Here is a 13,765-nt window from a genome sequence, read left to right as displayed (position 1 = left end):
CACGTTATTTCTCGCTCTTGGGGGCTCTGTTTTAATGCCAGTTGGCAGGGTCCTCAACAAACCCTTCCATTTAGGGTCTGGAGAGTCTGTGTGTCCCAGTCAGGAGAGGCAGGTTCAGTGCCCAACGCACTCCCCACCTCATCCTTGAGGGTCCACACTGGAGGGAGAACGCGCTGACCCCGCGCTCCACGGCAGCGCTCACAGGCGCCGATTCAGAACCCAGTCTTCCTCTCCCCTTCCTCGCCCCCCTCCTGCCACCACCGCAGTTACTCCCGGAGGAGTTTGGTTGCTTTGTTGCACAAGCCAGTTTTTGGTGTGTTAGTTCGCGTTCCCCCCAAGGGTTTGCAGCTCCCCGATCTGGCTCAGCTCTTCTTCCCATAGTTTCTTTGCAGCTAGCTGTTCCCCATTTCTCTTTTCGTCAATTATCTATTATTTTTAAATGTGGTGTGGTGGATTTTTTTTTTTTTTTTTGCAGAACCGTGGGCATGGGTAGTAGGGGCGTGGTACTATAACCTGACGCATAAATCGCGTTTGTAGCCCGAGCTGTTGTTATTTTTTTTTTCAAAAGCAAATTTAAGAAAATTAAGAGACTCAGTTTGACTTTGGTTTTGAACCACAGGACTCACGGCTCAGTGATCTTAAAAAACACAGCAAAAGCGAAGGTCCTGCGCCGAGCCAGGACTCACGCGGGAGCAAAAGCGGATCTGTTAAGGCCTGAGGCTAGGACGTCCTGAGGAAGAAGACCCTGGATCCCTGTCCTGCGGCCCCTGCGGGCTGCTGCTGGTGGGTACCAGCGTTTGTCCTTAGTCCTTAGGCCCAAGCCTGGCCAGGGCCCTCGGGGAGTGCCACCTGTGTTTTCTGCCCTCTGCTACTTCCCGCAAGAACCAAAATGCGCACTTGCATGCCCAAGTTGGGCTTCTATCAGCTTTTTAAACTTTTTCCTGGAGACCTTGAAATACCTGCGCCCCGGAGCATCCCGTCCTGTTGCTCGTTTTAACTCCCCGAAACAAACCCACCAAAAGTCAAAGCGACACAGGAGACGTGAAGTAGGGGCTGCTGTAGCTCCAAGAGCGGCCCTGTCACAGAACCCCTGGCTGTTCAGCAGTGTCAACTTTCAGATGCTGAGTTCACGACTCAGGTGGCCTGTAGCAAGGGAGTACTCACCAGTAACTCCCTTTGCTGCCAACCCACAGGCCCCAGAAGAGCAGGGCACCTCTTCGCGCCTTCTTTTTGACTCCCGCTTTCCGCATAGAGCTCGCCTCTCTTTATTTCCCCGCCTTCGGAAAACTGGGCGAAGGCCCAAGGCCGCTAGGTTACCCTCAAATCCATCCTCTGCCCAGGTAGGAGTGTAGCCCCAGGCAGAGGAGTTTTGCCCCAGGTTCCTGAGTGCGCCCCCAGCTAACCGGCTCCCGCGACCATGGAAGCGGCACTTGTTGCCCTCTGCGCCCAGAGCAAGCTGAAATACGGTGCCAAACCCAGCCAAACAAAAAAGCAGAATCCGCGAGTTCTTTACCTCTGTGCGCTCAGAGCTGGCTAGAAGCTGTCCCCGGGCCGTGGAGAGGGCTAAGCTGCCTCCCTGGGACGTGCGAGAGATGTTTCTTTTCTTTCTGCAATCTCATCTTAGGGCCACCTCTCCCCAGCCTAGCCTGCCGCTCGGGAACCCGCGGAGCCCGGCCGGGGGACGACAGGGGGCGACAAACTGTAAGGTTTTCTATCTGCCCGACCGTACAGAAGGCTGCAGCTAGGGCTGTGTGGTCCCGATCGCTCACAGCTGGCTGCGGGAAAGGGGCCGGGACTGAGTCGAGGGCCCGCGGACTCTGCTACCCCAGAGAACCACCCCCTCTCAGCGTGCGCAATCCCCAAACTCACTCCTCTACAGTCTCCCCCAGCCACCCGCGGACTTCCCGGGGACGGTGGGGTGTGTGTGGGGGGTTTGTCCTGAACTGCGACTCCGTAACACTTTTCCAAGCTCTCCAGCCGAGGTGGAGTGGACGTTTTCCTGAAGGGGTAGTTGGGTGAACCAGCCGGCATCACGACCAGCTTCATTTCCTCTTATTTGAGTGAGCCTGTTGATTCCTCATCTACAGCGGGAAGAAGTGGCTTCAGCTGCTTTTCCGGATCACCGGTATGCGCTGGATTGAGGCAGGGATGTTGCGTTTCTTTATCTCAGAGACTCGAAGGTTTGGAAATCAACCTTTCTTGGTATCTCGCGCCCGACGAAAGTCTAGATTAGAAGCTAGCAGATTCCGCAATATCTGGAGAGCACTGGGAAGGGTGCGTCCCCATTCCCTGCACCCCGCACCCCCAGCCCGGAATACTGTGCGTGCTTAGTCCTCTCCCGGTTGCCTTCGCGGAACTCCTGGCTTAGGCGTGCCCACCTTAATCCAAATCCAAACCATTCGCTTTACCAGTTCCATATTCCAAACCTGCGCTGTCGTGGACACTTCCCGCCCTCACTCTCGCACTTGCCGGCCAGTGCACTGAACCTCAAACCTCCTGCAGGTCTCCACGACCTCCCAGAGGCTGCCAGAACCAGAGACTGTACTGTATTCATGCCGCCGGAGAGGAAGAGTTCACTTCTTTTAAACCTGGTTTTTCTTTTCTCAGGGGTAATTGTTGCCTGTGGCCCCGGCCCCGGCCCCAGCCCACCCCTCCCCACCCCCGGACACCGTGTGCTTTCTCTAGAGAGCCCAGGATTTATGATTCAGGCTCTCCTAACAGATACATTTAGACAGGTGGATTAGGAGCTGGGATGCTGTCTGGCCCCGCAGCGGAGGGAAACTGGACAGGGCCTCCGCAGCCATGGCTCTCCAGGCTGCGCTGATCGGGTCCATGTGCGCCTCAGCCAGGGTCACGGCGCTGGCGCCATACTCAACTCTGAGCAGCTCAGGAGAGCTAGACCCTTAGGCTGGGCAGGAGGTGGGGAAAGGGGGTTCTCGCTTCTCTAGGAGCGCTAAGTCTCAGAAACCTTGTCTGTTCCCGCTCTCTCCCCTATGCCCTCTTCCTTGTCCAGTACATTCAGCCCAATTCCTTTGGTGCTTACTGGCCACAACCTCAGAATTCTCAGTTCCTGATCCCCTCAAATGAGTTCAGGTTCAAAACCTCAGCGCCTTGGCCCTCCCCTCATGGCTCCGGGGCACGGTTAGCTGCACAGGTTGGGGATTTCAGAACTGTTTTGGTGCAGGGTAGAAACAGAGAAATGGGTTGATGTTCAATCTCAGGGGCAAAGAATTCAGGGCTGCGTAAAACCTCATTTAAATGAAGGAGAAAAGATAATTCTGTAGTTTAACAGAGACTTCCCGAAGCTGCAGGTGCAGGGAGAAAGACGTGGCCAGTCCACCTGGGATAGGGTGGTGAGGGATTCCAACATCAGGGAGAAAAGAACTTGTCCTTCAGACCTAGAGCTGGAACTATGCAGTTGGTCTCCCGCCGGTCTCGCTAGGGGTCTGGAGGGCGCCGGATCTCTGAGTCTGGTAGCAGCAGGCGAATCCTTTTGCCTCCTGCCCCTGTATCATCTCTTGGAGAGGAATGAGTTCTGGTGGTTGGGCCTGGCTGTAGGAGACAGGATCTGGACTGTACCCCTCTCGCGTCGCCAAAATCACCCCCACTATTTCAAGAGTAGTTGGCTATTAAACATTGTGAAAATTTCCTGAGAGAACGATTGAGAACCTGGCCAGGAATGGGACATGCAGGAATCAGTTTCACGGCACACCGCCTTGTGCCTTCCTGCCAGGCGCCCTGCACCGCGCTGGACGCTCACCTTGACACTCCCAGCCAGCTGGGGTACTGATCCCACTCTTCCCCAGCCGTTACCCAGGGAGTGGGGAGGTAGAGGCAGCCACACCTTAAACACCTTGCCACGATCAACTTTTATTCTCTGTCTTATTATTAATGGTGGTGGAAATAAAACTAAAATCCAAATGAAAACGAGTACTAGTACTAACACACTAATCAATTGGAGATGACTTCTCCATCATTCGTAAAGCCAGAGGAAGGAGGGGGCTGCAAGGGGCTCGGAGCAGTGGAAGGTCCCAGGCCCAGCTGGGCTTGGAAAGTGTGTGTGTGTGTGTGTGTGTGTGTGTGTGTGTGTGTGTAGAAGGGTGGGTGGGGAGGCGGTGGAGAAAGGCCGAGGGGGGAAGACAGAAGGAGGGGGTAGGGTTTCAGGGCGGGGAGGGGGGCGCCGGGGCTCAGTGACGGGAACCAATGAGCTGCCAACTCGCGCGTCTCCGGCGTGACTGCCGAGATTGACGTGGAGGACACGTCAAATTGATTCCCACACGCTGCAGCCTCCCGGTCAGACGAATTTCTCCCAATCGGATGAAGTTCAATCTGGGCCTGGGGTCGCGGGCGTGGAGAGTGTCCTGGGAGCGGGTGGCAGCGGCGGCGGCAGGCCCTGGAGCGGGCGGCGGCGCGCTAGGCGGCCGCACTCAGCGCCTCTCCAGCCCGCGGCCGGGACGCCGCGGCTCTCGGCTCTCGCGCGCCCTCCCTCTATGCCTCTCCAGCGGCGGCGGCGGCGCCCGAGCTCTCCCGGACTGCGCCGGGCCCAGCCCGGGCCACCCCGGCGCCAGGCAGCTGGCTGGCCCGCGCGCTATGGGTAAGGGGGCGGGCGACAGGCAAGGCGCGGGAGGGCAGATGAGGTGGGTCGGGTCCCCGCGCCTCCCTTTCCTCTCCTCCGCTTTCCCTGGGCGACCCAGTCCTGGGTCCTGGATGAGCTCTGTTCTCCTCGGGTCCCCAGCCTTTAGGGGGCGGTTTGAGCAAGTCTGGGAAGGGAGTGTTCCAAGTAGACGCGTTAGAAGTTCGAAAGGGCACGGAGGGCTACAACGCGCCGTGCTCCACTCAGCAGCTCCTCCACGCCCTCGCCCAATCGGAGGCGGACCCAGGCAGTTTGCCCTTGGACTCCAAGTTGTCTGGGGACCCACAGGTCACCTTTGGAAGTGCGCCTGGGTGCAGTCCCTCGCCCCGCGTGGGGACCGTTGGCTAACCCGCCGGGTGTTTTCTCCCCTTCCTGCTCACTCTTCTCGGGCGCATCCGTAGAGCAGACCTACGGCGAGGTGAACCAGCTGGGCGGTGTGTTCGTCAATGGCCGCCCCCTGCCCAACGCCATCCGCTTGCGCATTGTGGAGCTGGCGCAGCTCGGCATCCGACCCTGTGACATCAGTCGGCAGCTCCGCGTATCCCACGGCTGCGTGAGCAAGATCCTGGCGCGCTACAACGAGACGGGCTCCATCCTGCCTGGGGCCATTGGGGGCAGTAAACCCCGCGTCACCACTCCCAACGTGGTCAAGCACATCCGGGACTACAAGCAGGGAGACCCTGGCATCTTTGCCTGGGAGATCCGAGACCGGCTGCTGGCCGACGGCGTCTGTGACAAGTACAATGTGCCCTCGGTGAGCTCCATCAGCCGCATCCTGCGCAACAAGATCGGCAGCCTGGCGCAGCCTGGACCGTACGAGGCAAGTAAGCAGCCGCCGTCGCAGCCTACGCTGCCCTACAACCACATCTACCAGTACCCCTACCCCAGTCCCGTGTCACCCACGGGCACCAAGATGGGCAGCCACCCTGGGGTCCCGGGCACGGCGGGCCACGTCAGCATCCCGCGCTCATGGCCCTCGGCACACTCGGTGAGCAACATCCTGGGCATCCGGACGTTTATGGAGCAAACAGGTCAGTCGTGGCGGCCTCCGTAGCCTTCTATTAAGGGGCAGAACCTGGGGTGGGCAGGCTTGCAGGAGAGGACTCACACTTACTCTCCTCTCGGGACCAGTTCTGGCTCAGGGGAGGGCTCCACACTGGCCAGGGAGGCTGGGGTCCTTCTGTAAGAGACCTCGGACATCTTGAACTTTTTATGACAAATATGGAAAATATTTCCCAAATGGAAGAGCAATTGCCGACCACAAATTTGGAGGCCTGAAGTTGCGCTTTTTCATTCTTGCAAAAAGTATGCAAACTCCTAATGCCAGATCTAAGAAAAAAAACCCACTCAGGCAATTCTGAGACCCTTTCTTTAGCTCTCAGAATCCTTTAGGATTTCCCAAGGGTTCTGTCCCCACTCCCAGGCCCAGCGGTTCTTCTGAGCTAAAGGAAAAGGGGTCTTGTGGTCGGTTGAGTGACCGACATCTTGAAGGCCCTGTGGCTTTGCAGGTCCTGGAGTTTGGGGTGATGGCTGCTGGGGCTGCAGCCACCCTCACAAGGTTTGCCCTTTCCCTGCACTTATAGCTCAACAAGCTGTTGGTCAAGTGGGTGACAAGGAAGATGGGGAAGGTGGGGAGGCTTGGAACAACCTTGATGCCTGGCTGGGAAAGAATCCGGCCAGAATCCAGTCTGGATTTCCTTGCAAGGTCCCTAGCTGCCAGCAGCTGGCCAGAGAATGGCATAATCAATCCTAGGTGAGCAGACTCAGGAGGAAGGTAAGGAGCAAAATTCATGGTAGCCCAGGAGGAAAGCGCAGTGGCTGGACAGAAACTGTGAATGCTCAGCTCCAGCAGCAGCGGCGCTTCTGTGGCCTTGCGCTGGATTTGTATCTCCTGGTAGCTCTGACCCAGTCCGAGCACGCTGAGACCAAAGCTTCCCATGGCATGGCAGAGGGCATCTGGTGGGGAGGCAAGCCTGCACACAGATCTGGAGCTTTCCTTTGGTTCCAGGCACACACAAGGGCCTGGAGAGCAGCTGAGTGCTTCCATCTGACTCCTGAGGGCCACAAGATTGACGGTTCTTTTGGGAAACCCTGGGCATTTCCAGCGGCAGTTCTGTAGAAGCAGCTCCCTGCACTTCAGATGCTTGTGCAGATGTTGAGACATCCATACAATGTTCATGAGATTGCATAGGTTTGAACTTGGAAATTTCTGGGAGCCGTGTGTGCACAATGGAGCGCCCGCTTTGGTCAAGTCTGTCCATCCCTTGACCCAGCAGCAGCCTCCCGTTGGTGGGAAATTGGTTGAAGGCCAGGAGGAGCGGGCAGCAGGCCTGGCTGCCTTTCCTCTGCCCCGCCAGGAGTGGTGAACATCCTAGTCCCTGCCGCCCTCTGCCTCCTGGCCGAGTGTCAGGCCATCTACAGGTGTTGTGGGACCCCTGGCCGCGCCTTCAGATACAAGCTGGGTGGTTGGCCACATGTATGCCCAGGTCAGATTCGGAGGTACCTTCTAATCCGTGCTGTGTTCCCTGCAGGGGCTCTGGCTGGGAGCGAAGGCGCCACTTACTCTCCCAAGATGGAAGACTGGGCCAGCGTGAACCGCCCGGCCTTCCCGACCACCCCCGCAGTGAATGGACTGGAGAAACCTGCTTTAGAGGCAGATATTAAATACACTCAGGTAACCAGGAGGCAGGTGAGGGAGGTGATCTTAAGTAGAGAAGCAGAAGGTTTGGGGAAGTGGGGAAAATGAGGGAGAAAGAAAGAAAAGGCAAAATTCTTCCAGGCAGGCAGACGGTTGCCTTTGGCGGCCCGGCCAGAAAGCGTCTTCTCGAGGCATATTTCTGTTCTGTTCTGTCTCTAGTTTGGGGGAGTCTGACTTTCGACGGGTTGACTGGCCTGTGCCAAGATACTTTTGCTAAAAATGCTGGAACTCCAGACCACAGATCAAGGACCTTTTTTCTCTAAATCCCAGTGTGAATACCATGACCCCTTCGAATTGTTACTTGTAACAATTTGAGTGAATTCTTAGAAATCGCTTTGCCAAAGAGTCCTTACTAGGAAATTTAGAGGCCAGGTCTCACGTGGAGTTAACGAATGGGGCTGGGAGTGGGTGCGGGGCGTGGGGAGAGGGGAATGAGAACCCCTAGAGAAGGCTGGATTTTCTGCTGCTGACCGTCCCTTTCTATACCCACAGTCGGCTTCCACCCTCTCGGCCGTGGGCGGCTTCCTCCCCGCCTGCGCCTACCCGCCCTCCAACCAGCACGGCGTGTACAGCGCCCCGGGCGGCGGCTACCTCGCCCCGGGCCCGCCGTGGCCGCCGGCGCAGGGCCCTCCTCTGGCGCCCCCCGGAGCCGGTGTAGCCGTGCACGGCGGGGAACTCGCGGCAGCTATGACCTTCAAGCATCCCAGCCGTGAAGGTGAGGAGCGCAGGGAGGGGGTCAGATGGATGCCGGAAGGGTTAGGAAGGGTACTGGGAGGGGTGTGAGCCTGGGAAAAGGGAAAGCAATGGGGAAGAGGTGGGTCCTGGGCAGAAACCCTTCCTCTGGGTTAGCCGTGGAGCCTGTGGCTTCTTGGAGCAGATTAGTTCTGACAGGTGTCCCTGTAAAGGTACCCGAGATTGAGAGAGGCTGGCCCCAAGACTGTCCCCTGGGAGTTCTTCTGGCACACAGGACTCCTGGGTTTGGATCCGCTTCTGACACCTTCGAGCAAATTCCTCCTTCTCCGAGTTTCTCCATGTAGAAACTCGTCTAGCAGGCACCCTCCAGGCTCACCTTCCTGTGGACCTGTCTTGACACCTGAGCCCGTTCGATGAGATTGCTTGCTAGCGGCCCTGACCTCAATCCTAGGACCCTTTCTGTCTCTGCCCCACTGCCCATCTGTTTCTTCCAGATTCCTTACAGAAAAGAAAAGGGCCCTTGGATTCTTTTTCTTAAATACACACTGTGGGGAAGTGGAGGACATGTGAACCAGTGTCCTTTACTCCAGGCTCAGGAGCTCCCTGTGGTTGGGGGTCTCTCTTTCTGTGGAAAATATGGCTGGGCGTCTTGTCTCCTTTTCTGCTTCCTCCTCTTCCATAAGTCCACTTCCTGAAAAGTCACGGAACAGATTTTAGGTATTTCATTGACAGCAGTGTGAGAAGCATCTCTTCACACTGCCCAGGAGGGTTCCAGTTTTTCCTTTAACTTAGGAAAAGCTCTCCAGCCCTTGAGTCTTCACTTTCTTTGTTGTTAAAAGGGATGACTTGATTTGCTAATTTCAAACTTGACGGGTCTCAGGTTCTGAGCAATAGAAATTTGCAACTTCAACCAACCTGGGAGAGGAAAGGGTAACCCCCGGGCGTCTCAGTCCCAGCATAGAAAGGGACTAAGCACAAACCTGGGGGACAGCGTGGTGTTCCCAGATTATTAAAAGATTTTTACTAGCTCCTTTGCCTCCACCTACCCAGGACTGGGAGAGAGGTGAATGTAGTGGCAGGTGGCAGTGGGCAGGCAGGGGACTGGAGGGGCATCCTCCTTGGTGCTGCCCCTGCAAAAAGTGCTTTTTCCAAGTAGTCTTGAGCACAGGAGGGTGTGCTCTGGGGATTGGGTATGGGGGAGAGTGGGGGGCAGGAAGGAAATTAAGAGGCCATCCACAACAGTGAAATGGAGGAAGAGAAATACTTTAGAAAAAGTGTTTTCCACCTTTCCTAGAGCACAGATCTACTGGGATATTAGGACAATGTTCACTTGCCTGCTTATAGACAAATCCAAGTAAAGAAAAGTTATAAAAATTGAGAATTAGAGCTCTTTTAAACTTTAAATTTAATTTAAATAATAGGATACTATCACTTGCTCATTTATAGAAAAATTTAAATGAAGGAAATGTTAAAAGTTGAGAGTCAGAACTATAAGCTTTACTTTTAAGGACAGCCAAGGGGTCGCAGATGAGCGCTTCACTCATCTTCCACCTGCAATCAACTTGTTTTCTCAACAACTGAGGTTATCTGTTGAAATCAAAATCAAAATGAAATGGCCCACATTACACAAATCACTTAAATAAGCAGGTTCTTTTGAATTAAAAAAGTATAACCACAGATTTGAAATATTTCCCTGGGTTCATCCTAAGGAGAAGGAAGACTTAGAAAAAAGACCCACAGTCTTCAGAGGAATGCATTTGTTTTCCAATAGAGCCACTTTGCCCTGGAGGCTTTTTAAGCTCTACATTAGACACAAATTATGAAGTGCAGGTAACAACCTGAAGGTAACGCACACAGTTTCTACTTGTAAACTACCTCTCATTAATTTGAGGTGGAAGTGGTGGGGAAGCTGATTTCAACATTTAGCCTCACTGATGATTGATTTTCTTTAGAGGACACTTTCCTTTTCAGAAATACAGAGCCATTGAATGGTGCTGGCATTTAAGTCCTTTTTTACCATTTTATTGGCTTTCTATTATGTAATATCCCACCTGTTTTCAAAAACTACATCAATAGTTTGTTACTCGAGTTATTAAATTAACTTAATTTTGTGGTCCTCCAAGTTCTTTAAAGTTTCTAATAAAGGATAATCAGATAACTTGGGGACACTATTAACGATTGCTCAAGCTGGCGTGCAATTATTTGTGTTCAAACAGGAATACAAAAATAATTATTCATTATCTATCTATTTCTACAGCCTGAGAATTACATACATACTTGGGTTATGGGTTTTTACCACTCACTGGTAGAACAGCTGACTTCAAAGATCTATCTCCCCAACACAACTGATCTTTGAAAAGACAAATAAATAAATAAGAATCACTGCCTTTTATTTTCTGATCACTTCCTAAGAAATTAATATCTTCAAACAAACTTGTCCCACAGGACAATTTACTATCACTAATTGTTCAATTCATAAGAATAGTAAGAGTAGCTTTTACAGAATTTCTTTTCAGTAAGAAAAAATTCTTCAGTGTAGTGAAAAGCAATTTAATACAATGAATGCTCAGTAAAAACAAATATCTTTGATCACCTAACACATACGTAGAACACACACACAGTGATATATACAACACAGTGATATATATATCAATATGTCCTCCAAATTAGCACAAATGAACATTTTAACAGTTACCCTAAGTGAAACTTAATCAAATGTCAAACTGAAAATTTAACATTTAATTAAATGTTAATTGATTAATTGTGTTATCTAATTAATGCTATAATTATTTTTTTTTCTTATTTCTTAAAAGGTACTGAGTCTGGGTTTCCTATTATGTAGGCAAAAAGTATGATTTACAGTTTTTGCCCCCTGAAAGGAAACTTTAATTTTTGGGAATTGAGAAGGATAGGAAAAGTTTCACTGAATCTTCACTTGGTGAGGCTGACATTATAGAAATCTCCACCCACATCCAAATGTCTTTTCACAGCCAGGCACAACCATCTCCCCTTCTCCAACCTTAGGTGACAGACACCACCAGATGTTCTCCAAGACAGCTGGTATTTACAGGGCATTTTCAGGGACCCTCGAAAACTCAGGGTTTTAAATCCCTCCCCGTGGAGCTCTGGAATAACTAAAGGTTTGGAAATCAAATCTATAAGATATTGCATACGCACAAAGAAAATGCATTGCTGATGTTTTTAAAGATAACTTGCAGCTTTGCTCCAGCTACCTCTGCCTGGAGATTAGTTCTTGGAGGATCCTAAAAGTGAACTTTGTTAGGGAGCACTAGGGCGCTGGAATTGTCACACCTGGCAGCCGGCAACCCCAGCCTCTTTTGATCCAGCCCCGGGGGATCCCTTCCCAGACCCGGTCCTCCCCTCAACAGTGGTCCCAAAGTGCCCTGCAATCGCAACTGAATATTTATAAAATGTCTCTCCCCATTCTTAGCCCCTCAGTTAGATGAGCCTGACCGAGGCTCTAGCCGCAGAGTGCCCAGACATATCCACCCACATAGCCCCATGTCCTATGGAGGGAATGGAGGGCAGGAGTGACCCTGTGAGGAAGAACGGCTTGGACAGGGCTAAAAACACAGCAGGATTCGCCCCCGTAGGGTGGGATGCAATCACCCTGGGTGTTTATTTTTCATGGGTTCAGTTTCTTGCTTGTCTCTAAGGTAACCATCCCTTGGCTGAGAAACCTCCTTCTCCTCAGATGTTTTCTAAACAGGTCCTCACTTTGAAGTGTGTGTCCAGGGTAGAAAGAAAAGGTCTGAATACTTGTTGGCTGGGCGGCCATAACTGTGTTTAGGAAAAAGCGCGGAGAGCCAGGGAAAAGTAGAGGGGCCATTGTGTCCTGGGAAGGTCTTTAGACCTCTTTAAAATCTCAACGAAACCGTGTGTGTGTGTGTGTGTGTGTGTGTGTGTGTGTATGTGTGTGTGTGTGTGTGTGTGTTGCACAGAGGTGGTTGGCTCAGCTCCGCGCCGCCACAGCAAGTTGCGCCTGAGGCTGAGGCGAGAGAAGTCGTAGGAGAAAAAAAAATCCAGAGTTCCCCTCATTCCAAATCGAGGCGCTCCAAGCTCCCCCTTTAAAAGAGGACTTGGGGGAAAAAAGAAAGTGGAAAATGGACCCCTTTAGGCATAAACAAACTGTGGATCCTGGTGTAGGAGAAGCAGAGTGGACCAAGGTTGGGTAAGGAAAAACAGGCTTGAGCAATCGTGGCGTCACTTTCTGGCTTCCAGTAGCATAACTTGGGCCCCTTCCCAAACCCCTAAATAATAGAGTAAGGCGCAGAATACCGCCCGATCTGGCAAGCCCGCTGTCACTTAATCCGGAGGCCGCCAGGCCCCAGGACGCGCTGTGCCCACAGTGGTGAGCGCATCTGGATCCCCGAATCTCGCGGGCACAACGAAGTCTCCGCTCACTTTAAAAGCAACTGCCTCCTACCTCGGAGGAATCCAGGCCGCTCCAGGGAACTCTTTGATGGCCCATATCCCCCACGATTTCCCCCTGCCCACAGCCAGCTCCGAGCCGCGGGTGTCAGCGGACTCAAAGCATTGACTTCCCCTCTCACCTTTGCGCGCGCCTCGGGTTTGGGGAGGGTGAGGGTCTGCAGGAGGGGCCGTGCGAGGTTAGCGTTCAGCTTCCTCCCGCGGAAGTTTCCATCAGACCTGGAAACCTTCCCAGCCCTCTGCACCCTTCACTTCTTTTACTGAGCGGGTGGTGAGGAGGTTGGAGGGCAACGGGAATTGCACCTGGCCAGCGGTCAGTGCTCGCAGATGGCCTTGCGAGGAGCCCCGCTTGCCAAAGCTCTCCTTGCAAGTCTCTCCCTAAGCAGGAGAGGGAGGGCCGGCCGCCCACGGACGCTTGGAGTCTCTGGAGAGCGGAGTTTCTGCTTCCCTCTCCAGAGCCTTCGAGGGTTGAGCGCGCACGACCTGGCTCTGCGGGCGTCCAGAGTCCGCGCGTCCCCAGCCCTGCGCAGCGCTGGGCAGTGATCCGACGCCCCTGTGCTTCCTCCCGCAGTGGCCGACAGGAAGCCTCCCAGCCCGGGCACCAAGGCCCCGAACGCCCTCAGTAGCTTACACGGACTGCCCATCCCGGCCTCGACCTCCTAGGGGCAGCTCTCCCCGGACCCCAGCCTGGAGGGAACGGCAGGCGGACCCGGGCGCACAGGTGTTCGCGGCGGCCCCGGCGAGCGGCGCGGGCAGGACCCGAGGACAGGCGGCGCAGGAACCGGCGCAGGCCCGCGGGGGGACGCCTTGCCAGCCCCCAGGCCCAGCCCTGCCTCTGGCCGGACCCACCACACCTCCTTTATTGGCCTGGGTTTTAGGCTTCGCTGAACTTTGGCTTTAGACTGTTGCACCCTCCTCACAGTCCTCGCTCTGGCGTGGCCTCCCTCGCTCTGCCAGCCTCAAGTTTCTGGTCCGTCTCGGTCTCGCCTCCCTCTTTCCTTCCCTTTTCTTTCTTTCTCGCTCTCCCTCCCTTCTTTTTCTCTTTTCCTTCCTCCCTCCCTTCCCGCCGGCCTTTCCCGACCTTCCGTCGCTCCCTCAGCCCTTCCAATCTCTTTTCCTTCCTTCGACCTCCGCTCCAGTCCCGCTCCCCGCTCCTCCCCCTTCTCCTCTGTCTTCCCCTCTATATGCTCTCAATGCTCGCAGGCTTTTTTCTTGGCCCATCCCCGTCGTGTTCGTTCTTTCTCTCTCTCTCTTTCTTTCTCTCTCTCTCTCTCTCTCTCTCTCTCTCT

The 13,765-nt window shown here is 53.9% G+C and overlaps 1 protein-coding gene across 1 annotated transcript; it reads left to right on the top strand.

Annotated features, from left to right (window-relative positions):
* The first annotated feature begins 4,260 nt into the window (after positions 1 to 4,260).
* Positions 4,261 to 13,395, top strand: PAX1 (paired box 1). The gene is given in 6 exon segments (XM_017541484.2): positions 4,261 to 4,594; positions 5,035 to 5,664; positions 7,165 to 7,307; positions 7,824 to 8,046; positions 13,058 to 13,265; positions 13,267 to 13,395. Coding segments are annotated over 6 exon segments (1,569 nt in total). The 5' UTR covers positions 4,261 to 4,317; the 3' UTR covers positions 13,355 to 13,395.
* Positions 13,396 to 13,765: the final 370 nt, after the last annotated feature.

This window comes from Cebus imitator, unplaced genomic scaffold (genome assembly GCF_001604975.1).
Source record: "Cebus imitator isolate Cc_AM_T3 unplaced genomic scaffold, Cebus_imitator-1.0 Scaffold134, whole genome shotgun sequence".
NCBI classification, from domain to species: domain Eukaryota; kingdom Metazoa; phylum Chordata; class Mammalia; order Primates; family Cebidae; genus Cebus; species Cebus imitator.
The sequence above is the reverse complement of the archived record's forward strand: the minus strand, read 5'-3'. Positions and strand labels throughout refer to the sequence as shown.